At 41.6% G+C, this 24,380-nt stretch overlaps 1 protein-coding gene across 1 annotated transcript; it reads left to right on the top strand.

The window, feature by feature from the left end:
• Positions 1–837: 837 nt before the first annotated feature.
• On the top strand, positions 838–13,358 carry rab18a (RAB18A, member RAS oncogene family). The gene is made up of 7 exons (XM_030398719.1): positions 838–1,070; positions 3,820–3,875; positions 8,562–8,623; positions 8,920–8,992; positions 10,141–10,259; positions 10,784–10,850; positions 11,479–13,358. Exons 1-7 carry the CDS (start codon positions 1,003–1,005, stop codon positions 11,646–11,648), a joined length of 615 nt encoding a protein of 204 aa, XP_030254579.1. The 5' UTR covers positions 838–1,002; the 3' UTR covers positions 11,649–13,358.
• The last annotated feature ends 11,022 nt before the right edge of the window (positions 13,359–24,380 follow it).

Below are 24,380 nucleotides of genomic sequence, written 5' to 3'. Positions count from 1 at the left end.
AATGGAACATTGGGGTACCACAGTAGCTCCATTGGTAGAGCGCACATCCCATGCACAGATGTGTGCAGCGGAGGCCGAGGGTTTGAGTCCAACCTGCTGCCCTTCGCTGCATGGCACCCGCCTTCTCTCTCATCCCATTTCCTGTCATTTCTTAAGCTGTCCTATCAAATAAAGCCATGAAAGGCCAAAAAAACTTTTAAAAGATGCAGCACTACATGGATGGAGATTTTCCTACTAAAATGTTTATTGATAGAGCTCATTTAGCTGGGGGTGGCGTTTTTGAGCTGTACTCATTTGAGTGCAAGATTGTGGGAAAAAATACCAGTCAGAACAATGACAAAGATGGAGACAATTTTAATACATATCAGCCTGTTATATTTGAGTTGAAATTATAAAGAAAAAAGAAATACAATGTATGGTTTCACTGGGGTAGCAAGCATGTTAACACTGGCGCATTTAAACCAATATTTAATATATTTAGTTTTAAATATAGTAAAACGGCATTTACTGATGATTGTAACATGACATAAAAAAGCTTCATTTCTGTAGCAATAATTAAAAAGGTATGAGCTTTATGCACAGACATTGTATAACATCAAGAACAAAAATTCCATGGAATGTGTGGTAATGAGTATAAAATGCAGATGAACAGAACCAATGATAATCAACAGACCTATTTGATTCATTTTATGTAACACTGGGGGTAAAACACAGTTTCTGAAATCGAAGTTTACCACCATCCTCACAACTCACATGTTATAATCCAGTGTCTGCCTTGTCGTCATAAAGATAAGCTCATCAGATATCCATACACACATACAAAGCGGAAGTGCCAAAAAAGTCATACCGGATATGGTGGGAGTGAGACGTCTCACCAAGACATTATTGTCAAACTATCTCCGCTTTAGCTGTAAACAGGACCGCAAGTTACTCAGGAACGTCGTTTATAACAGGCCGTTTTAGCTGTTTATTGAGAGTAACAGTGCTCGCTGTGAAGGGAAAATGGAAGAAGATATACTAACGACGCTGAAAATATTGATAATAGGAGAGAGCGGTGTTGGGAAGTCCAGGTAAGCTGTAATTATCTCAAAAGAAACTGATGTCGTGGCTCATTGCTAACGTTAGCTAGCTAGCCGTTAGCTCAGCAGCCAAGCAAAACAAATGTGAGGTTCGGAGATATTGCAGCGCTTAAAAAATAACGACTACGACTCTGCTGTGGTTGTCCACTGCTTTAACAGAATAGGAAAACATTTTTAAAAAGCCGTGTGCTGTGCTGGCTGTCCAGCTAGCTTCAGTTAGCTTACAGTAGCTGTATGTGACATCATCTTTGTTCACGTCCGACATGGGCTGGTTTTTAAGATGTTGCAATCGAGACCACTTTTCTGCTTTTCTGCCACAGTCCTCGTGGCTACTGGACTGTGCCTCCGCGGACAGTTATCTAAGCTGTAATTGTGTGACAGCAGATTTAAGTGAAGACACGATGAGTACCAACAGTGCTCTTGTTCTAGATAACGGACTACGCGAGAAGCAATCCCTATTTGAAATTGTATTTTTCTCCAAGACCATATGGTTCACCCATTGTTGGGAAAACAACCTGAAGTATCCACATTTGAGCTGAATTTAAGAGGACATGCTTTAGTAAGCTTGGCCTCTTTAGAGGGACTCAAAGGATGTCTCTTAATGTGGTAATCAGAGGCATTTGTTTGCAACTACAATTCAGCCTATTATTTATATTTGAGTATAATGCTTTAACAACATTACTCTGGCAATTTAGAATGTTTAGTATGCCAACAGCTTGGTCAGGTTAGCTGCTCTTCATGCCTTGTGGGCTAGACTGCATGAAAGAATCCTGATAGCCAGCCTGAGCCATCAACCATCACATTGCTATGAGTACAGCGTTATAGTCATAACACAGTACACAGGTAATGAGCAGTCAAAAGCTTTGTGGTAAGCCTTTTGAGAAGTGGACTGTTTGGCCAAGAAATCAACTTTCTGTTGACCAGGCGTCATGTTCTTAAAATAACAAGCCAAGACTTGAACCACAAAAGGGTGGAGCGCTGCTTGTAGTAATCACATTCATCTTCTTCAGCACGACCGACAAGAGATTGAATGTATAAGATGTTTGAAATGCCACTCAGTTTGGATCAGCCCAGAGTAGGCCAGGTGGTGACAAACAATCTCAGCTGTTCCCAGAGGTGTTTGTTTCAAAGTTAATGCTATTATCAGTTATTCTTTCCTTTCCCCATACACATTTGCAGTTACTCAACACACAACTGTTATTTTTAGGTGTCAGACAATTATCCGCATGGCCCATTATTGAAACTGCTAAGGAGCACAAGAATTAAGCAAAAAAAAAATGCTGTAGCCTAAAAGATTAAACACTTTGTAAATCTCTGTGTATGAACAATGGTGACTAAACCAAACTGTTGCGTAAACCTTAAAGTTTTATATTGAAGCCTTCTTGGCAAGATAGCCTAAAACTCAAAGTTGATTTGAAAGTTTATGATGAAAAATGTTGATTTATTAAGAAGTGTAGCCTTAAACTTTGGGCTGTAATGTTTGAGTGAAATCTAAATTGTATTTAAACACAGTATATAAGTAAATTGTACTTGATGTAAAAATTTAGAATAACCAGTGATGGAATGTTACCAAGACTTATATTTGTACTGCAAATGTTTTGTAACTGGAATTTCTAACTCCCAACCAATACCTTGAGAAATACGCGATACCATTTCAGAAACCAAGGGTAAAATTTGACACAACATTAAGGTTATAAAATTTGAGATTTTTGCTTAGAGATAAATATAACAAGGATCGTGTCCTGTATGTAAAGCAACATGCAAGTGCAGGTGGTACGGGTGTATTGATACCGTGAAAAATCAGTAATGACACTGTTTCAATTGTTCAGAATCATTATGTTTCAGCAGTTTTGGCCCTGAAAAAAAACTTTTTTTTCCTTCACATATATTCCCGTGGTGCTGGTGGTTTGCTTACTGTTATGACAGCCCTGTATTGATCAGGAATAGAGGAGGGACTGAGTTTATTTTAACACACTCACACTAGGTTTGCTTATATTTCCAGAAAAGTGTTTTGTGGCCAGCCTGCATTGTTGAGGCCAAGGGCATTGGTTTCTATAAAGCAATTTTGTGCTCAATTTTGTGCTTCCTAATACAATATACTAATTCAGGCTGGGAATAGTTTCAAATGTCATTATTGGAATAACCCAGAGCCAGTTGAGCTATTGTCAAGTAGCTACACTGACTGGACTAATTTCTGAGTAGCATACAGTCCTGTAGAGGTGCCTGGCAAGGAATACACACGTTTAATTTTTCCTGAACAAATTACCTACACAAAGCACAGTTCTAATTTGGCGATCTCCAAGCATAGCTCAAAAGCACATTGCTCCAGCATCCCTCCTGATGGCCCATGAGGAAAAATAAGAGAATTAGACTTGGGTCAGGGGAAAGGAGTGAGCTTATCCACATCATCAGTGTTGCGATTAAGGCCTATGCACTTGATTAGTCATAGTTAAGAATTGAACTCTGTCCTCCAGACTGCAAGCAGTGATATCATCTGGAGCTTGTACGCCTAATGCAAGGGAAGGACAGAGTGATCAATAGAAGGATAGAGATATACAGAATTCGATAAGTCTGGTGCAACAGGACAGTTCATTTGAATGGAGAAAATGGAAACCTGATGCCACATCAAAAGCTTTCTGCACCTGTGTGGAATAGAATTACTGAAAACCGCCATTCCGCTGTTTTACTTGGTGATTTATAATGAGTCGGAATCTAATTATTCCTTTCTCCCTTTCAACAGCCTCCTCTTGAGATTCACAGATGACACATTTGACCCTGAACAAACAGCAACAATAGGTGAGTAACACATGTGAGCTGAGGTAATGAAAGAGTGAAATAAAAGCCAAGATATTGTGCATCAGAAGGTCAAGGTTATAATCACTAGAGTCCAAATGAGGCATCAAATTGAATGACTCAGACTCAAAGGAATTGGGTACAAATGACTTTTATTATCAACTTAAACGACACCTCCTGGAAAGAAAGCACATCTGCCGCAGAGAAAAGGAGCATCATAAAAAGAAGCTAAACAAGAGCACATATTGCCGGGCCATTCCAGCACCGGAGACAGCTGTAGGGGAGTAAAAAGCTGAACTCGCAACGTTTCTTTAGACTGGTAAGTAACTTCTAACATTTGCTGTTTACCAAAACTTATCTTTAGTGTTACTAATGACAACACAAACTATAACAGTTAGCGAGGTGGGACTGTTTTGTTGTTACCATGGGGTTGTTATAACTGGGCTAAGTTAGCTATAATGTAAACTTATACACAAGTATTTTGAGATAGCAGTTTTATTTTGACCGACATGGTTTTCATGGTTACCGGACAGGGCCGAGGACCCTTCTTGAAATGGGATTCTCAGACAACACCTCCAGTGCATCTTGGAACCTCACCTGTTAAAGTGAACTCCAGTTAAAGGTCACCAGCTGTTGGAGGTTCAGCAGTTTGGTTGAGTTTGGTGTATTCTTGTTCTGCTGTCTTTAGATGTCTTTTATTTATTTGGATTGGTATGGATTGTATGTTTTGTTAGATAGACTGAAAAAATGTTATGTTCATTATATTATAACAAGCAATAGCATTAGGGTTATGAGATGAGGACAGATTTGAGGTTATTACACAACTTTTCCTTACTTTCTTCCTGAAAGAAAGGAATTACACTGGGATGTATGTGTTATGAGCTCTGACATCACCCGAGTGAAATAATGTATAAATCCTGTCTGTAATGTTAACATCGATAATTAGTCATATCTTACATGTACAAAGGGCTTTACAAAAAACACTCAAAACACTACAGTGTTTGCACTGTATACATCTTATCCTGCTCATATTACTGTAAACACAGCCCTAAAATGTTCCAATAAAAAATGTGTCTGAGCCAAACTAATTTCTTTGTCACACCTTTGTCTTTTTAGGACTAGAATTCCAATCAAGCCACCACCAGAGATGAATAACCACCCTGCACTTAATACTAATACTAATAATAATAATAATAATAATAATGATACTAATAATAATAATAATAATAATAATAATACTAATAATAATAATAATAATAATAACAACAACAACGATGACGATGATGATGATAATAATAATAATACAATTTTTGTCACTTATTTTTACAAAATAAAATTTGTAAAGCACTTTACATTTAAACAGATCTCAAAGTGCTACACTTAATTCTCATCTACAGCTGTTCTCATAAACAATCATGCACCAAACACCAGTGTGGCATTTTGGTGTCTTTTACTGCATTAACTTTTCACAGTTATTTTTTTTTACTTTGTAATAAATAGAAAAACATGACAGACTTTTTGTGTTGGCAGTAACTGAAATGAAAAGGTTTTGTGCCAGCTTTACTCAAATGTGTTTCAGTGGTTGCTCCGAATGCCTGCTTACACACACCTGTGTCTTTTACCCCAGTTGACCGTTTCTCAGAGTTTAGTCTGAGAAAAACTGTAAACATTCTTTCAAACTTTGAGATAATGTAAGTACATGGCTTACTTTATCCCAAATAAAGTATAAAATATTTAACATAGGTCTAGTCATTTTTAGATATTTTAATGCAGAATTGACATATATTATATCTTTAACTACACAACGTTATAAGTGTTTAAGTGTTGGTATTGTTTTGCCAGCCAAATTTACAAATATGAGGGGCAGAATGTTAGAAACTAATTTTAATATGCTATAGTCTAGTACAACACCACCATTAATTACAACCCCATTACACTATCTTATAAAGATATAGTTGAATTACTACGTGTGCATTGTACACAGATGTAAACAGTAACAGGTCAAAATATTCCCGAAGCTCTGTTAATATGACATGAACTCAGTGAAGGTGAGGGCGCCAGTGGTCGGACCGCACATTGATGATTAGCAGATAAACCTCATGAGTTCCATCAGAAATATTTGTGCTGTCCAATACATTGTCTGGAGTTTTTAATAACTATAAACAACTACTGTAGGCAGTAATGGCTTCCACATGCAGTACAAGTGGACATAAACTCTTCTTCACTGTGCTTTCTAGTCTGTAGGCCCTGAGGCTACTGGCTGATACTGAACATTTTACTCAACAACAATCCAGAACAAATCCACAGAATCCTTGTTGTTTTGGCTCAATCTTTGAGCTTGCTTCTTGTGTCAGTTGCACACCCAGTCTTTATTGGAAATAATATAAAGTGTGTGTATATATATATATATATATACATACACACACACACACACACACACACACACACACACACACACATCAAAATTAAGTTGAGCTCAGCAGACAGAAATTTGGCCTGTTACCAGGTCTGTTCACAGAAGGCATAAGCGGTATTGGCGAGCTGGAAGTAATAGTTGCCATGATACCACACACCCTTACAGCCACACAGCTTTTTTGATTTATTTCAAACTTAATGAAGTGGTTGAAAGAAAATCCTGGTTCTGTAACCTCATGTTCATTGAACTCAAGATTTTTCAAGCCCACTGATGAGTTTGAATGTCGATTGTTTTTGCTGATGTTAATTTGTGAAGAGCTTGTAGCTCACAATGCTGTCTTTGTTGGAACCACCAAAAGCGCAGATTTCTAGAGATGTTGAAACTGTTTTTTCTTCTCAAGGTCGGGGTTTGGATCATTACTGCTTTACTTGGCCAGCTGAGAGTCTATACCAAACAGATGTTTTTATTGGAGTTAAGCTTCCCTCATTGACTCAAGATCCCTCAGATTCAGACAGAAATCACAATCCACTATCACTTGAATCAAATCCATGTTCAACCTTTTACACCTAAAGCAATTTGCTTTGCTAGCTTTCTCAGTACGTTGTTACACCAGCAAACATTATACTAGCTTAACATTTTCAAATATGCAAGAATGAATCTCTGTATCAGTAAGTTATCTTCTGGTCTTAATGGGGTTAGAGATGATCGGCAGAGAGTTGAGCAGAAAATGTTGTCAAGACAGTTGCATTGATATCTTCTAATGTCTTCTGGTATTTAATGAATATGATCTGAATGACAGATGTTTAAGTAAAATATGAGCTGATTAACATTTTAATCATTCAATGGTTTAATTATCTGAATGATTTTATCATAGAAAACCAGACATTGTATCATTTGGACTGCTAGCATTTACTCTGGGTAAGTTTAAATTGTATTGGGACAGTTTGGAAAGGTGGTGAAAAAAGTCCATTTAGAGCCCTGATAGTACTTGCCCTCAGCCACTCTATTGTTTTGAAGATAAAATCACCGTATAACAGTAACTGCAATTGAAATCTAATTTCTGCATCAAAATATCCAAAAACGAGCAGACCTGTTCTGTACCTGTTATATTGTGTACTTAACATTCATGTTAAAAAAATGTTCAAACCCAGAGCAAACCATCATTTTGTGAAAGGAAAAGTTAATTTTGTTTGTCATTAAACTTTTCACAGAGTCAGATTTAGGGAGAAGTCAGGAAACAAGAATTAAACCAAATGTCAGTAAATTAAAAACATGACCTCGTATGTGAACATTTCTGCCTTAGTCATGTCAATAGATTTTCATCAGCAGAACACAACTCCATGATCCCACACCACTTGCATCCTCTGTTTTGATTTGAACAGAGCTCGGCCCAGCCTTGACATCCAGCTGTTGTGACATCTTGTCATGTTGTGATACAACAAACAGATGCTGTATTGTACAGTAGGTTCTCTGGGAAGGCCTGTTTGTCTTTGTACTAAATTAAAGCAGGAGATACCGGTCCAGGTTCAGACAAATGTTTAGTGTCAACTCCTCTCCACATGCATCTGGCAGCAGTATCTGAGCAACCCTGCTGAACGGAGGAAGAGCTGGCTGTTGACTGTGAACAGACAGATGCTGAATTCCCGTCTTCCTGCCCCTTTCTCCTCCTCCGTTCTGTTTCCCAATCCTTCTCCAGTCCCAAATTTTAGAACAAGCCGATCATATGTGTACATTTCCTTGGTAAATCTGTCAGTGGGTGCTAATAATCAGGCAGATATATAATCCAGACCAGTACTGCGAACAAAGACAATGGAGGTGATTTACTTGTTGAGGGTAAAGGGGACAACATAATTCTTTTCATGTAAATTTTATGTTCATCTGGGACCTGGCAGGATAGTTATTGGTGAATCATGGCTCTCTGAGACGTTTCACATGTGGTGTTTTTTTGTTATTTACTTTATAATACAGACTTGTATTGGTTTCAGTTCTGAACAGTTAACCACACTTCCACCACCACGTCTCTTGTGGTGCATGTGAGTACACTGTCACACCATAATTTAAATACAGGACATGGGATGGGCGTGATGCCAGTCTGAAAGCTGGGGTTAGCAAAAGTTCAGAGACAGAGACATCACTTATAATTATAGTCTGTCACAATGATACATTTTTCTTGGCAGTAATCGTCCAAACCTGTAGGAGTTGCCATATTGGGACTGAAGCAGGATGAGGTAATGGTGACATTATGAGTGACAGACTTGCTTTTCATTGTCTAGGTGTTGACTTCAAGGTGAAGACCATTAACGTGGATGGGAACAAGGCAAAGCTGGCAATATGGGTGAGTGACAAACTCTGTTCACTCTCTGTTTCCACCCAGTAAATACAAATGTGATTCTTATCCATCAGTCAGAGCAGAGGGATCAACAATCACCCTCCTCCACGAACCAGTCCGTCCATTCTCTAAAGTGGCCAATAGATGGCGCTCATGTTACACAATTTTGCCCACATGGTCCGTGAGGGACACAGAGGAGTTGGTCTTGTTTTTTAGGTCTGTGCCTTGATTCTCCTTCTGTTTGAGCCACCAGTTTGTCCTGCCAGTGTGTCCAGTAGAACTGAGCTGTGTGTGTTTTGCAGGACACGGCAGGACAGGAGCGCTTCCGAACTCTGACGCCCAGCTACTACCGCGGTGCCCAGGGAGTCATCCTGGGTAAGCCAAGCTGCTGACACCATCATTGCTCAAACACCTGTGTGTGTGCCTGTATGTGTGTGTGCGTGTGTGCGTGCGTGCAACCTTTTCACTTCAGAGTCAGGCCCATGGTTGTAAAAACAAGTGATGGCTTTTCATCCTGTGACCTACACACACTCTGGAAGTTAGTTTATATCCTTAAGTCCGACTCCTCATATGGACATCATTGTACAGTATGTATATGAACACACACACAGGAACTAAGTTAAACCACTTAAACAGACTTCCTGTGCAGCCTATGGTTTTTGACCACTCTAATGATGTACAGAAAGACACAAGGCGCCTCACTACAGCGCTGAGATTATGAGCACGCCCCATGTGATATTGTCGGAGGCTCCAGTGCCTTTGGTTTTATCATCCATGTGTTTTTTAGATGAAATCACATGTGTCATGATTGTCATATGTGATGTGAGTTGTTTATTATATTGTGGTTTGTTGTCTTTTTTCAAAAATTGAAATAACTCAGAATAATTGAGAGCAAAGGTTAGGTCTGTGCTTTTAGATAAAAAAAAAAAGAAAAAAGAATCAAGTATGTTCTTAAATTCAAGGCCTTTTAGATTAAATCACTTTTAAAACAGCGTTGGAAAATTAATATCATAGTCTTCCAGTATGTGCACATAAAAATAGTATTATTGCTACAACTAAAATTAATTTTCATTGTTGATTAATCTGTTGACATCAATGACCCGGTTAGTTGTTTTGGTCTATAAAATGCCGATAAATGTCAAATTGTATAAGTAACAGTTTATTCCAAAAGCCCAAGGCAACATTCTCAAATGTCTTGTTTTATTATTAAGTAATTCAGTTTTCTGTCATAGAGGAGGAAGAAACCAGAAAATATTTCTAGATTGAAAAAATTACTCAAAAGAATTAATTGATTATCAAACTAGTTGTTGATTTTAGTTTCATATTACTAATCAGTATATTGCTGCAGCTCTACAAGACTGTAGAGTGATAATGGAATTATATATTTGAATATAATCATTTCCATACTGCAAACTGTTCCTCTTGTTGTGTTATGAATTCAGAGATAGCAAAATCCAGATGTACAATGTGTGTGTTTACTTGCCTTGATTCTGAACATATTTTGTTCATTTGCTTTGGCACAGTGTACGATGTCACACGACGGGAAACCTTTACCAAGCTTGAAAACTGGCTCAACGAGCTTGAGACGTACTGTACGAGGAACGACCTCGTGAAAATGCTCGTGGGAAATAAAATCGATAGGGTGAGTGTGTTTGTGGTTTATTTGAATGTTTAACATGTCTAATTAGAGAGGAGGAGCATATTAGGAGTTTTCAAACCAGCTTGTCACACACTTTTGTACCTTTGCTTGAGCTGTCATCATGACAAAGATTGATATTATGTTTGGATAGATTTTAAAATTGTTTTTCTGTATCTAGAGATGCAGAGATGGCTTTGTTTAAACGACTATCTCACAAAACAGGAGAATTTATGGCAAAAAATAAGTATCTTCTAAAGGAAAAGTCATCTTCCAGTCAGTTGAGAAATTACGGAACTAAATGACGGTGGCAGACCCACTTTCATATTTCTGGCAGCTGCTCCTTCAGCAGGATACCAGAATCAGTCAGCGGGGATAAAAATGCCCACTAAGTAGAGCATTATGAATTTATTGTGTCCTGTTCTTTGTCTGTGAAAATCACTTTTCCCTCTCTGCCCCGTGACGACCACAGTAGCTGACAGCTCCGCCCGGCAGACCTCAAATAAGCCATTACCTCTCTTTTGTTTTAGGAAAACCACGAGCTAGACAGGGCAGAAGGGCTGAAGTTTGCAAGAAAACATTCCATGCTTTTTATAGGTAAGTCAGGAGGATTCCGTACTCCGCAAGGACCTGCTGGGCATGAGTTACAACAGACTATTACACGGTTTTAGAAAATAACTATCATACTTGCTAAGGAATTTCTTGCGTAGTTCTATATATAAAACATGCTGCATGTATCGTCTTCCACGTGCTCAATAAGTATTATCTTCCTCAAGTGCAAAAATACAATTCTAAAACTTTTTTTTTGAAATAAGATTATTTCCAAAACATTTCCTACCATGTTAATTTTGGTTTGGCTTTAGATTTATATCTTTGTCTTACAGTTAATACTATCCTTTATTTCTGGTTATCATCTTGTTGTGAAGCAGGTGTTAATTATATCCCCTTATAACCTCCTAAGGTTCACTATTAGTGTCTGGGGTTGACAGTTATTGTCGAGACATTTTCCAACGCTCCCCAGTCCAGTCTGGGAGCCTGGCAGATGATGACATCAAGATGCAGACATTAACAGTTGTTGTATCTGTACCTCATCTTCTGTTCTCTTCTATTTCCAACCTCCATCGCTTTTAATCCATCTCACGTCTCCATTTTTCTTTTCCCCTGTTATTTATCTTTCTCTTTTCTTATGCATCTGTCTCTGTCTCTCCCCCCCCCTTTCTTCCAGAGGCGAGTGCTAAGACCAGGGACGGTGTTCAGTGTGCGTTCGAGGAGCTGGTGGAGAAGATCATCCAGACTCCCGGCTTGTGGCAGAGTGAGAGCCACGGCCGAGGCGTCCAGCTGACCGACGAAGACGCAGGAGGTGGCACCTGCGGTGGCTTCTGCTCCCTAGTCTAGACGACACACATGCATAAACACTTTCGCACACACATGTTCAAACACACACGTGAATACCACACACAGTGTCACACAAATGCAAGCATAGACACAAACATATCACCCCCCCCTCCCACTGTGTGCTGTCCTGAGCTGAGCTCCCTCCTCAGACATGAAGGCCGTGGAGGTCCGACAGTCTTCCCTCCGCTGACCGTCCACACACAGACACTACTATTTGCACACTTTATAATAACAACGCTGCGCTAAATGCAAAATGCAGCTCAGCCTTCCTCTTAATGGAATTTGAGTGAGTTTTTCCCTCCTCTTGTTTTGTTTTGAGTTACAGTTTTGTGCAGTTTCAGAACCTTGGTTAAAATATTAACCATTCTCACTTCATATATATATATATCAATAAGAAAAATAAGTGAAAATGAGTTAAAAAAAAAAGTATAAACCAAAGTTAGTCAGACATATGGCTGAATTTCTGAAGTATGATAGTGAGAGCGGAAAACCAGTTTTGACCGAGGCTCCTCTCTACTCTCCAGCATGCTTATCGTCCTCGAAGCACCTTGCCTTAGCGAGCACATCTGTAACAATGCAGGGCCGACTTTTTCTCCTGTCTTTGTTTTTCCTCCCCTCTGTCCTGCTGCTTGATCCTGATCAGACTCTCTCAACATCACGCTGCTTATGGAGAAGCTTATCAAGCCAAGTCATCTCGTACTCCATCTCACCAGTCTCAGTCAAAGGTTTGGATCATGTGTCTCTGTTGTCCACACAACTGCCTCATTTCTCCAGAATATAATAGAGTTACCAAGTGTCTGGAACTGTTGTTTTACTACTTTTATTGACTTGGACTTCAAACCTTTGGTGTGTTTTGAATAGTGCATAAATCAAAGAGATTGGCACCAGCAAGCTTTCCACTGGGTGCGCGAAGAAGAGGGAACCTCTTAAAATTGCACGCCTTTGTTGTAACGAGTTGCTTTAATGGAGTGCGACTTACTGGCACTCCCTCACTCAGACAGATAATATTGGTAATATCACTAGCACTGCTATGGTTTTTCATATACATCCCTTTGACTGGACCAAGACAAAGGAAAAGTGTTCAATATTAGACAGGGCAGTGAGTCATGAGGGTGTTTCCACTGAATTTGGAAAATCAAAGGGAAAGCTGTGTGCTCCAAATTGCTAATGGATTTCACAGTACTCCCTATCCCTGTGTATGTATCCGAGAAGCCGTTATACATGTACTGTACCCCTGACCTCTGGCCATGTTTGTAGTATTCGAGTGCTGGGAAATGTAGTTCTGAGAGTTTGATCTTGTACCAGGGACGGTGAGAATGACATGGACTCAAGCATATATATTATTTTTTTTTAAATCTCTTTTTAATTGCATGAAAAACTGCGTGCCATTCTTTGTTGTTTGTCCAGTGACAGCCCTCACAAGCTGGCCACTAAAACCATTTTAACTTATATTTAGCTAAAAAATAAAACAGTGCTGACAGACAGTTCCCTCTTGGGATAATAAAACAAAGTAGGCTTTTACTTATTAAACTGGTATAGCTGTCTTTTATTGTGTTCAGAAATATGTTGAAACATGTATACCTTGTAAATTGTGTGCATTTTAGGAATTTGGTGAAATAATTCCTGTATGAATTGTAAAGCTGAATGTATACATATTTCACTATGAACCGCCCTATGTATTAAACTAAATAAAATTCTTTTTTAAGTGAATACAAGTGTATATGTTAGTGTTAATGCAACTCTTTAGCTTTGGTGTGGAGCTGTTGACAACTACAACTCCAGGTGCCAACTGAAGAATAAGTCTCTTTCAGTTATTACTCAAAAGCCCAGGTCTTCAGCGGAGATGAATATGAATTCTCTGCTGTCATGGTTTCCATGTTGGAAATGTCACTATTAGGTGATGGTTTTTCACTCAGCGCCCTTCGCATTCCTCTGTCCTCAGAATAAAGACTTGTGTTTAAACAGTGTCCGAGAAACCCTCAGACCCCAGACGTGTGATCTATCTAAATCATCTTTTTGGCAGACATCTCAGGAAAGACCACCAGAGCCATAACTCACTCTACCAGTGCTCTAACTGGGATGTGCATAATTCCTGGGCGATTATGAAAGGGTCGGGGCTGGCAGCGAGAGCGAGGACTCTTCCCCTTGTAGCAGATCCCTCATCTACTGCCGCGGTCCAGGCAGCCGTCTGGAAATATGTCTCAGTCAAACAACAACGGAGGCGTACAGCATAATAATGCCTTCATGTGGTCCAACCATGTGCTGAAATGTAGCACTGCTGTTTCCTCATGCCTGCACTGGAAAAACGTCAGCTACTCCAAGGGGCTGAGCTGACAGATTCTTTGTTTTTTTGTTGTTTTTTTTTTTTTGCATGTAAAGCTGCTTGATTCACATCCATTTTATTGTCACATCATGAGAAGTAGGGCAGCCTTCGTAAAAAGAAAAAACCCTTTGGAGAAGTCGGTGCTTCTTATTTAAACAGAAATGTAAGAAATATATTTGAGAATATTAAATCTGCAAATGGTTGAAATGTTTGCTTCAACGTTTTTCGAGATTATTTCAGATCAATTTTTGTTGATCAATTAATCAGCTAATAGTTTTGGCTCACTTACAACTATTGCAAAAATCATTATGGAAGTTATTAGTGGTCTTTGGTCAACATGTTTCCATTTCATTCTATGGGAAACATGAAGGTATGTAGGTAAATTTAATGGCAATCCATGCTATTAAATGCTGCTGTGGATCTAACTACGTAGTACTTGTCAACTGTCAATTGAAATTCAATGAACAGTTGTGAAAATTCAGTCTGGAGTGTTGTTACAAATGTACGAGTGCATTTAATTTCCTTCCTCACAATAAAAGCCCACCATTATTTAGTCATTGGAAAGCTTGTTTGGAGCATCATTACAGGAAACGTTGCGTTTTCACCAGCAGCAACTCAGCGCTGCTCCCAGAACAGCTGAAAGCAAACACAGCGAAACAGTAAAACACAGCAGCTGTTTGAAAGTGAGCGAAACTAAAGACATACACAGTTAGAAGCTACGGAAGTACAGAGAGCTGAACACACAGACTGTAAAAAACTTCTTTCTCCCGGGTTTGCTGCGCTGACATGGAGTTGAGTCTCGATTTGAGGGAGGGCGGGTGTTTGTTACAGGTTGGCCGCAGTTGCAAGACGGCAACGCAGCGCCAGTCGGAGGCGGGCGGTTGCGGTCCGGCCCTGTTCTGGGGCTGCTCCATCACGGGCCCAGCTCAACTCGGCACAAGTAACATTGATGATGAAGAAGGAAAAGCTCTCTGGTGATGTGACGCCTCCTATTGGTTTGGAGTATGAATTCATCAGGGGGCCAGTTCTTACACATCTCACCTTTAACCACAGGGAAAGTCTCATATTAGAAAAATAGTTGTATTCTCACACGTAGAGTACCGTGGTTTTCTAGGCCGTTGACTAACCCTAGCTGCACAGCAACAACAAAAAAACTGCACAGAAGTTAGGCTGTCACAGAGATGGAAGGCAGGACTAAACACTCCTTTGGCACATCCAGACTCAGCAAACATGCCAAACTCCCAAAACTCTGCTGTCCTGCCCCACCTTGTTGCCTCAGAAGCCTGTGAGCAGCTGTGCAGGGGCAGCTTGATGGACTGCTTTCTGTCTTGCTGTCTGTGTCTGAGCATGCGGCCAGGCGCTAAGCTAACAGAGCGGATCTGGCTCTCATTAACGCGCCCTTGTCTCCCTGCTCCTCCTCCGCCTGCTGCTGCTGCGGCGGTCCGTATGGATTAGCGCTCAGACGAGCTCCTCAGGAGAGCAGTCATGCTGTCATGTGTAAAAACGTTACGAGACGTCGGGCATCGTTTCATAAGGTGTTGGGTTCCCAGACGTCACTCACTTTGTCATGCTCATTGGCGATTTGCTATCAGGTAATTGTTTTGCCATGCTGTCTCATAAGAGCAAAGAAGAGTGAGAGGGTGATTGGAAAGATCACCCTTTGCCACAAGCACCTGAATTGTATTTTGTAAGTGGGGGGGGGGGGGTCTAATATGTTCGCCATAAGGCCAGCCCTTCGATAATGAGAATGTGATAGGATGGAGTGACAGGCCTCCTCCGACTTCTCTTTAACAGAGGCCGTGGACAAGAGTGCAGTGCCCTCAGGTCTTCGGCTAGGACCTTAAAGGATAAGTTCACCCAAAAATGAAAGTGCAGTTATTATCGACTCACCCCCATGCCACCGGGGCCAGTTGGGTGCAGTTTAGTAGTCCACAAAACCTTTCTGGAGCATCCAACATCCAGAACCTCAAGGCCCTGACACACCAGGCTGATGGTCAAATTTTGAAGACAGTTGGGGCCATCAGTGAACGTCCATGGTTGTTGTCTGTGCGGTGTGTCTCACACCGACTGAGCATGTAGAATTGGCGCCGGCCCGTCGGTGAGATAAACCACTCTGACTGGCTGTTAGGGTTGGCAGATGGACAGATGGCACAGTGGAGAAACAGAAAAAGAAAGGGCAAGCCCATTAAACCTTATGTGGTAGCATCCATGATTTCTTTCAATTAGTGCTGTTCCTCTGTATTTTTCACAAGTGCCATTTGCAATTCTTTAACAGACATATTCTCAGCCCGCACCTTGCTTTGCACCTAGATTATCTGCCGTTTAACGAGCAAAATTAACTTGGACACGCCCTAAACTCAACCGCGCCATGCGCTTTAGATCAAGCGCCATAGATCCTTTAAATAGTGCCCTGAGTCTTGATAAGAGTTATTATTGCTGTGAAGCTCCAGAAAAGGTTTTGTGGACTATCGAACTTTCCCAGCTTTCCGTCAGTATGGGGGTGAGTAGATATGACTGAATCACCAGATGAGAGCTGGAATCTTCCTGAAGAAGTGAATCACTAAAGCTGAGGTGCGGCTTACCGAGGTTATGAACTTCCTCAGAAGAACGCCTCCGACATGACAGGCAAACAGAACTGACTATTTTCTCTTCAGGCCTGTTTGTAATACCGTGGCCAGGCACTCTCGGCTAAAGGGATTTTGGGGTGAAATGTACCTTTGCAAACATGATCAAACTTCTCATTTTTTATTCCTCTCCGGATGACCTTCCTCGTTCTGGTCAAGTCGACTGTGAGGCACCTGTAGGTCTGCAGACTGTTTCACTGTTTACGTTCTGAGGTGAGGTAGAGGAAAATGCCCCTTTGCTCCCTCACTTTCCCTCCTCTGAAGTCAGCCAAAGTCGCGCTCTGGCCTCACTTAGGTTACCCTCCGAGCACCAGAAGGCTGTGAGGTAATGACCGGCATGCCCAGAACTGATGGCTCTGTCACTGCAGGTGGAAACACTTTGATTATGTGGAAGCGTGTGTTTACATTGTTGCACCCGTTCACATTTAGACCCTTTGACATTTCATCAGCGATGGGGAGCGTTCCTTTTTTTCAGGACTCTGATGTGTTTTGAGCTTTGTGACCTGCTGCAGGGCTTCCAGAGAAGTCAGTCAACCCCCCTCCCCCCCAAAGTCTACCCGCTATTTTTTAACCTTCATGTGTGGGCCTGCTTTGTGTTTTTTTTTGTTTGATAAAATAATATTTAAGCTAAGGAGACTACATGAATGGTCGTTGTGTTAAATGTACGGAGTGAAAACATCTTCGGGAGTCCTATCAGGACACAGGGGCTTACCTACATACTGACGAGCAGCAGGGCCGTAGGTGTACCCATCAATCACGCCGGGCCCCTAAACTCAATAAGAACTGGCCTCAGGTAAGCAGACGACCTCTATCCTTGTTTTGTGTGAACTTCTGGCCCCGGATCCATGTAAATCAATTCAGATAGTAACAGAAACTGTAATTGAGTTTCCTCGTATTTGATACTCTGTCAATCTGATTTAAAACTAAATGATAGCGTTGTAACCCACTCTTGTTATTCTCGAAAACATGGCGCCCTGTGTACGGGCCCTAAAGAAAACAGGAGACAGGGACTCAGGGCTCCTCTCGCAGCGGGGGTTGCTTTCATCCCGGCCTCGGGTTACTGCGGCAATAAGCACGAGGGCCGAGGAAGGACCAACAGCAGGGGAACTGCGCGGTGTAGAAACGAAACGCCGCCGCCCCATGATCCTGCTTGTTCGCGGCGCTCCCGTTCCATGTGGCCTCTCCAGCTCGGGTTTCTGCGGGCCATGTCGTCATTCAGCGTGTCCGGACACCCAGCCGGATCTCGCCCATGCTACCGCTACAACATGGAAGCAAACAGCCACACACTCAAGCCATCGGTTTCTATAATAAACTAATCACTTTGTATCAACACGGGCTCGGGTGTAAGCTTTCCACATGCTTCAAACGTTTTTCGTGGACTGGCCACATGCTTCTGCCGCTGTGCTTCGCTCCCAGTTTGAAAAAAAAAATAAAAAAATCCACATTAATAAACTCCCATTTGGGTGAGATGATTGGCATGTATAGAAACAAATTCATTATTTTGTATAAATAATCTGTCCCGTGTTGTAATTGTACTGCTTATTTTTCCTTGCCAGGCTGATCTCGATTTTTGGGGTCGGACCAGAGAATGTGTTGTAAACCACCAGGACTAAAGACCCCCATTTCGCTGAACTTTGATGAGACGAGGAGGTTACTAAAGGCCCTGGAAGATCCGCTGTTTCTTCATGGAAGCTGTTTTTCCAGCAGAACTCGGTTTAGGGACAGAGTTCAGAGCTTGAACTTTTGGGGACTTTCTTAAGGTCTTGTGGAGTCTCGTCGTCGCTCAAGGCCTTAACCTTATTATGACCGTTTGCACTGTTTTGTGCCACGGATGTAACCCAAGTTCAGGTTTATTACTGCAAACCACAGGAAGCTCGGGCCCTTTGACTGTATATTGGACAATTGAATTTGAAAACACAAAGCCGGCCTCTACCTCTCCCACCCTCCCACCAGCAAGCTTAAGTTAAATAAAGCTCTCTCCAAGGAAATAGTACCCAGGTCACGCAAACACGAGGAACCTCTCGTGTACGCGGGTTTCATTCAAATCAGCCCCTGCATATCCACTATCCACTTTGTCGCTGGATTTCCTTTCAATCAGATTATGTGGAATAACAGAGGCGTGACAAGTGTTTTGTAATCACATAGCTTGCGAGGGACATTGAGCGGGGTTCAAGCACAAGAACTTCTGTCCGTCTGATGGCCACAAAGAGGACATCGTTTGATCTCCGGTTACTCAAAGCTACATATCAGATCAAGTAATCAGGGGGCATCAGCTTTTTGGTCGGGATCGTCCTTGTCAGCATGCCCCAGAGTTCACAGTAGATCTGCTTTGTTGTCATGTGCCGTCAAGAGATAAGAAAATAAATAAATGGCATAACAAAGAAACTACTAATCCGATATCTGATGCCAGATGAACAGATAATATGTAGATAGAAATGGAAAGGCATGGAAGGTTCATTCACATCTACTGACATCCTGTATTATTTACTTACTCCCAACCCACCAAGTTCGGCAGCTTGGTCAGCGCTCTCGAGCTTTGATCCATAATGAACTCTACCTGCTGCTCTAGTGTCAGTTTTGCACGTAAAAATCTCTGTTAACAAGTTAGCACCAACACGTAATATATACAACATCTGGTTTCACTTTCGATCTAAAGCGTCCTGACAAGCAGCACAGTATGACATATTCTGACTATTGGAACGTTGTTAATGTTGTCAAATGGTGCGCGGTTGGTCAGGTTTAGGCAAAAAAATAAACAATCTAGGGTTAGGCAATAAAAAACCTACTTGGTCAGGGTTAGGAAAAGATGATACGATCAGCAAAAGTGACGTAACTCACGTCATGTTAACGTAGCTGACGTCGCTCTCATGTCATACGTGACATCAGTTACGTACATTCACTTCCTGTTTGGGATCTGGACCCTGGTCTCAGGTGGAAAAATCCTGTGAGGGGGCACTTCAAGAAGCGCTATAGGGAGAACCTTGAGCTTCAAACTTTGAAGCGTGGGACACTGACCAAGCTGCTGTACTGGAAGTGAGCATGGACTGATTTTTTTCAGCCCACTTGAATTTATTATAAAGTGTAGTATAAACCTACTACAGTTTAACTGCACATAACTGCCTCAAATCTATCAGACTCAGAGGCTCTGTTGAAAATTCTTGCAACTGTGCTTTGCTAGTCTAGTTGCCCTTTAACCATGTGCCTTCAGTTTACCTTGGAAGTCGAAACTTGGAGCTGGAGATGACATAATAACAATAACAAAGTTGGAACAACAGTTCTAGCCAGCCATTGTTAGCAATATCAGTTAATAACAACGCATTACACGGTGTTCTGTGCATAGCAACACTGAAGCAACATGTTCACAAATACACACATTTCTGTGCGTGAGACTGGTTTAACGGGACACGAATAAGAAAGAAGTCTAAATAAGCAATACACTACAGCTTTCACAACCGTTGTTAAGCAATGCAGCCGCCCTGGATGCACACACGCCTTTCGAAGTCAGAAATCTGACTTCGGGGGGGGCGTAGCACTCAAAAGCGGCGACCAGGAACGGCGAAATTCCAACTTCTCTGCTGAAATGAAACGCACCATAAGCAAAAAAAACTTAACACTTTTAAGTACTGTTATTTTTTTCCTCCAGCGTGATGCCGTTACCTCCTTCCTCATTAATGTGAACGGATTTAAACTGATACTGATGTAAGGAGGAGTAGCTTTGCTCAAGGCTTGCTGAGGTCACCTCACAAACTGGCTTTACAGAGTTCTTGGACGAGGGCTCAGGTCTCAGGTTTGGACCTTTTAACAACAAAAGTGTATTAACTGCAACTTATACTTCGGCATATTTTTTGTATGATAAAAAGAAATGGAAGAAAGTAAAATCCTGGTCGTAACTCACTTTTGACCAAAACCGTTGTGTAGTGTGTAGTATGTAGACTGGCTTTCTGGGGCAGCGCTGTTATTGGAATCACAGGAGAATATAGTTTTTTTTTTGTTTCAGATTTCAGAGGAAACTAACACCTTCAGATGCCTCACACTTGCTAACCAGATGTGCGTGCCTGTCGGCATACCTCCATGCCTGACTGCGTGCGATGTCTTTGAGACCGTGTCTGTGTAAGAGCAGCGTGTTGTACTGGTAGCTACAGCACTGGGGCGGCTATTTTGTCTACACCTCACCACCTCCAGTCGCAATATAGCTCGCGTTATTACCCTGCTGAGCTCCAGCTTGTCTTACTATAGAGCCGCACCGTCTGCGGTGCTCTCCTCTGGCCCGTTGTGCTTTACATCAGCCTTCACAAACACTGTGCCCGGAGTGGGCCTGAAATAAAAGACCCCCATTCACACACACCTCTACAAACACATTTCTACCCCACTGCTGCCCTCCCGGGGGTGTGAACAGATAGTGTAACAGCAGTGCGTAGGTGTAGCATGTCTCTACTTCCCAACAGCTCCAACCTTGGCTTCTCACTCACAGGGCCCGGAGGTGGCTCCCAAATTCACTTACTGTGCTGGGTGCCTGGGCTCGGCTTCCCAGCAGGCAGCAGCACCGCTCCCAAATAGTTCGTCCGATCAAGCTGCAGACAGTAGCACATATATATTTCAGTGAGGTCACGGGCTGCCATCCATTACTACCTCTGATGCGTGGAGATCAAGGACTAGCTGGTCTCGAGAATAGACCAGGTATAGATGTGTATTGCATTGTTTAAGTACTGGTTCTGTTCTGGTCCTGCAGTGCTGGAGTTCTCTGATGTGCTCCGAAGTGGCCATGGATGTTTTGATCCCCACTTGGGATCAACAGAAGCAACTCTTACAAGCCAATTAAAAAATGTTTGTAAAACATAAATAACCTTTGAAAGTTTTGAAAGTGAAATTCTTTTCCATTCTTTCTTAATATCCGATTTTGGTCAAGAACACAACTCTCTATCGTAGTATCCTGCGCCACATGATGCTCTGGATTGGACTGCAGGCTCGCCAGTCTAGTGACCGCACTGTCCCTAGACGGTCACGCTGTTTTAACAGATGCAGAGTGTGGCGTGCATTGTCAATCAACAGAAAAGAGATGGTTCAAGATGTTATTCTAACATCTGTAAGCACAATAAGAGAACTCTTTTCAGGACATCTGTACACAAAAAAACAGCATGTTTCTTACATAATTTACGGACAATTTCCAGCCGTGCTTGTTACGACAGAATCAGGAAAGCAGGACTATGATCTGTTCCTCACCCAAACCGAATGTTTTCTGTGCCTGCACCTAACCACACCATCGGTAAAGCGTTAAACAAAAGCAGTCTACATGCACCAGTTCAAACATAACATTCTTGCTAAAGACGGAAGTTATGTGCCAACATACCTGTGCATTGATTAAACATCTATACATCCATGCCCCGCTCCTGCCGTCTTCTCCATGGACTTCCAAAGCGGGTACTGCCAAGCTGTCACTCTCGACACTGGCCAATAGAGATGTGCCTTACATCTTTCAGCGCAGGTCCCGCCCACAGGATGCAGCTCAACAGCAAACAAAACTTTTGATTGCAGTCTTGGAAAGTTCTGCGCTCAAATCTATTCTGTTTGATTGCATAAGAAAGACACAAGAATATTCCGTAGCCAGCCACACTCACACAGAGTGGTAATAACAGAAGACAACACATGTGTTACTGTTCCTGTGCTTCATGTATTCCCTCTCGTTTCAGACACATTTTTGTTTCAGCTCATAAGTTTTGACTGAACTGATTTGTCTCCCTAAATACAAACCAAATGGCCCATTAGGCTCTCTTTCAGTTGCTATATGTCACTGGTCTCCACTCTAACTCCGGATCAGCCAAGCTGCCTCGGGTGCATAAGTTATGACAGTTGTTTCAGGTGAATGGTATAATATTTGCTTTCTGTCATGGCAACACTGACAAGTTTTAAGTTGCGCATAATGTTGGTTGGATGCTTTAACATGTGATCTGCTACCACTGGCTTAAAATGCACCGCCCTGCATTTTTTGGACTTATTCAACATTTAGGTTTGTGTCACATATGATGGAGAACACAGACTTTGGACCCTTTCTGCTGAAGTGTGACTATAACTTGCCAACTCTACATGCTCCTTGTTAGTGATGCTGATTCACAGAGCGGCCTCCTCTTCGTCCTTCCAGCAGCCCCGAAATGAAGCCTGCGATGGTCTTCGAACAGGCGACTCTGAATGAAAAGGACACTGTATGTGACCATATATGTCCTCACGAGGTGATCCTGCAGCCATCTGCACCCAAAAATGGTAGAAAGTGTGTTGATTAAACTTAGAGGAAGAATTCAGAGTGTTGCACAGTGTGAGCACTGTAGGCAGTGAAAGGACCATATATTCCAAAGGCCTCGGGGAGGTCTTGTGTGGTCCCTGCCAAACGGTGCTACAGTCGAGCTTTGGGCCATAAAGCGCTACTGTACAAATCGCTGACGTCTCCTCTGAGGCACATGAAGCCCGGCCGAAGATGAGGCTGCTGTATCCGCAACAGGAGGAAACCAATACTATAACATTTTTGATGACATTTTCCAACCGATCATCCAATATAAGAGCATGTCCAGAAATCTCAACAGGCTGATGTCAAGACGGTAAATATGGAATACAAAAGGACGATAAAAATACATGGAAATACTATAGTAAATACTATAGCAGGTAAAGATTTAGAATGACAAAACTGTACAGTTTTTTGTGCAAACCTCTTCATCATCGGGTATGTGCAAAAGTTGAAAGTGTAGAGATATATGGATATATGTGTCATGGGATGATGGTCAAAGATGTCAGCTGACGTAATGTATAGAGACAGAAGTCCACTGTGGGGCCTTGTTGCTGAGACCAACTGCAGATGAGAATAAAGAGCAGGGTGATAATTCACTGCTGGGGGTGGCTGGACTGGAATTCTGGTCCTTAAATTGACAAGGGTGTGACGGAGCAGTTAGTTTGGTTCAGACACATTGTTTTTATTTGAACATGCTAGGAATGTGTTTAGTATACAGTGTGAACAGAAGTATGATCAGGCTGAGATATATATACAATGTGAACACTGCAGTGTTTTGAATGTATTTTGTAAAGCCCTCTGTACATGTAAGATATGAGTAATTATTGATTTTAACATTACAGGATGTATTCATTATTTCACTCAGATGATGTCAGAGCTCATAACACATATATCCCAGTGCCATCTGCCCTCTTTTGGGAAGAAAGTAAGTAATAGTTGTATCCAAAACTGGAGATTTCATATGATCAGGTAGTGGAAACATGGACTGCAGAGAAAAAACATGTTCATCGGGCAGCCACAGGATTTTCACAGGACGCATGGTTTATAAATTACAACAAGTGAGATCCTCAGCAACTAAGAGACTTTCTTGTCATTATCACTAAGACATTTACATTTACATTTAGGCAGATGCTTTAGTCCAAAGCGACTTACAATAAGTACATTTGTCACAAGGAAGAAACCACAACATATCACTGTCGATAAAGTAAAAAAGAAAAAATAGAAACAACTGTCAAGCCCTCAGCTGAGCATCGTAGCTGCTATTTATCAAGGATACCTTAAGTGCATAAGTGCTATGATTTACGTGCTAAGGATAGGAACATACAAGTGCATATAGACCAGTGGTTGTTAAAGCAGGATCTTCATGGGGGTAGAGGCCAGACCTGCTCCTTGTTCAGACCTGGAGCAAGTTTTTCATGATTTGTGTAAGTGCCTTGTAAGTGCTGCTGAGGCATGAAATTGCATCATCTGAATAATTGGACTTCCCCTCACTGTCGCAAAAGAAAAAAACA

Source organism: Sparus aurata, chromosome 19, assembly GCF_900880675.1.
Source record: "Sparus aurata chromosome 19, fSpaAur1.1, whole genome shotgun sequence".
In the NCBI taxonomy this organism is placed as follows: domain Eukaryota; kingdom Metazoa; phylum Chordata; class Actinopteri; order Spariformes; family Sparidae; genus Sparus; species Sparus aurata.
Note: the sequence above shows the minus strand (reverse complement) of the source record. Positions and strands in the feature narration are given on the sequence as shown.

Excerpts from the sequence above, each read along its gene's own strand:
- rab18a (XM_030398719.1), top strand. The coding sequence starts at position 1,003 with ATGGAAGAAGATATACTAACGACGCTGAAAATATTGATAATAGGAGAG. Across the intron at positions 8,993-10,140 it reads TGCCCAGGGAGTCATCCTGG|TGTACGATGTCACACGACGG; the intron begins GTAAGCCAAGCT and ends GCTTTGGCACAG. Across the intron at positions 10,851-11,478 it reads ACATTCCATGCTTTTTATAG|AGGCGAGTGCTAAGACCAGG; the intron begins GTAAGTCAGGAG and ends CCTTTCTTCCAG.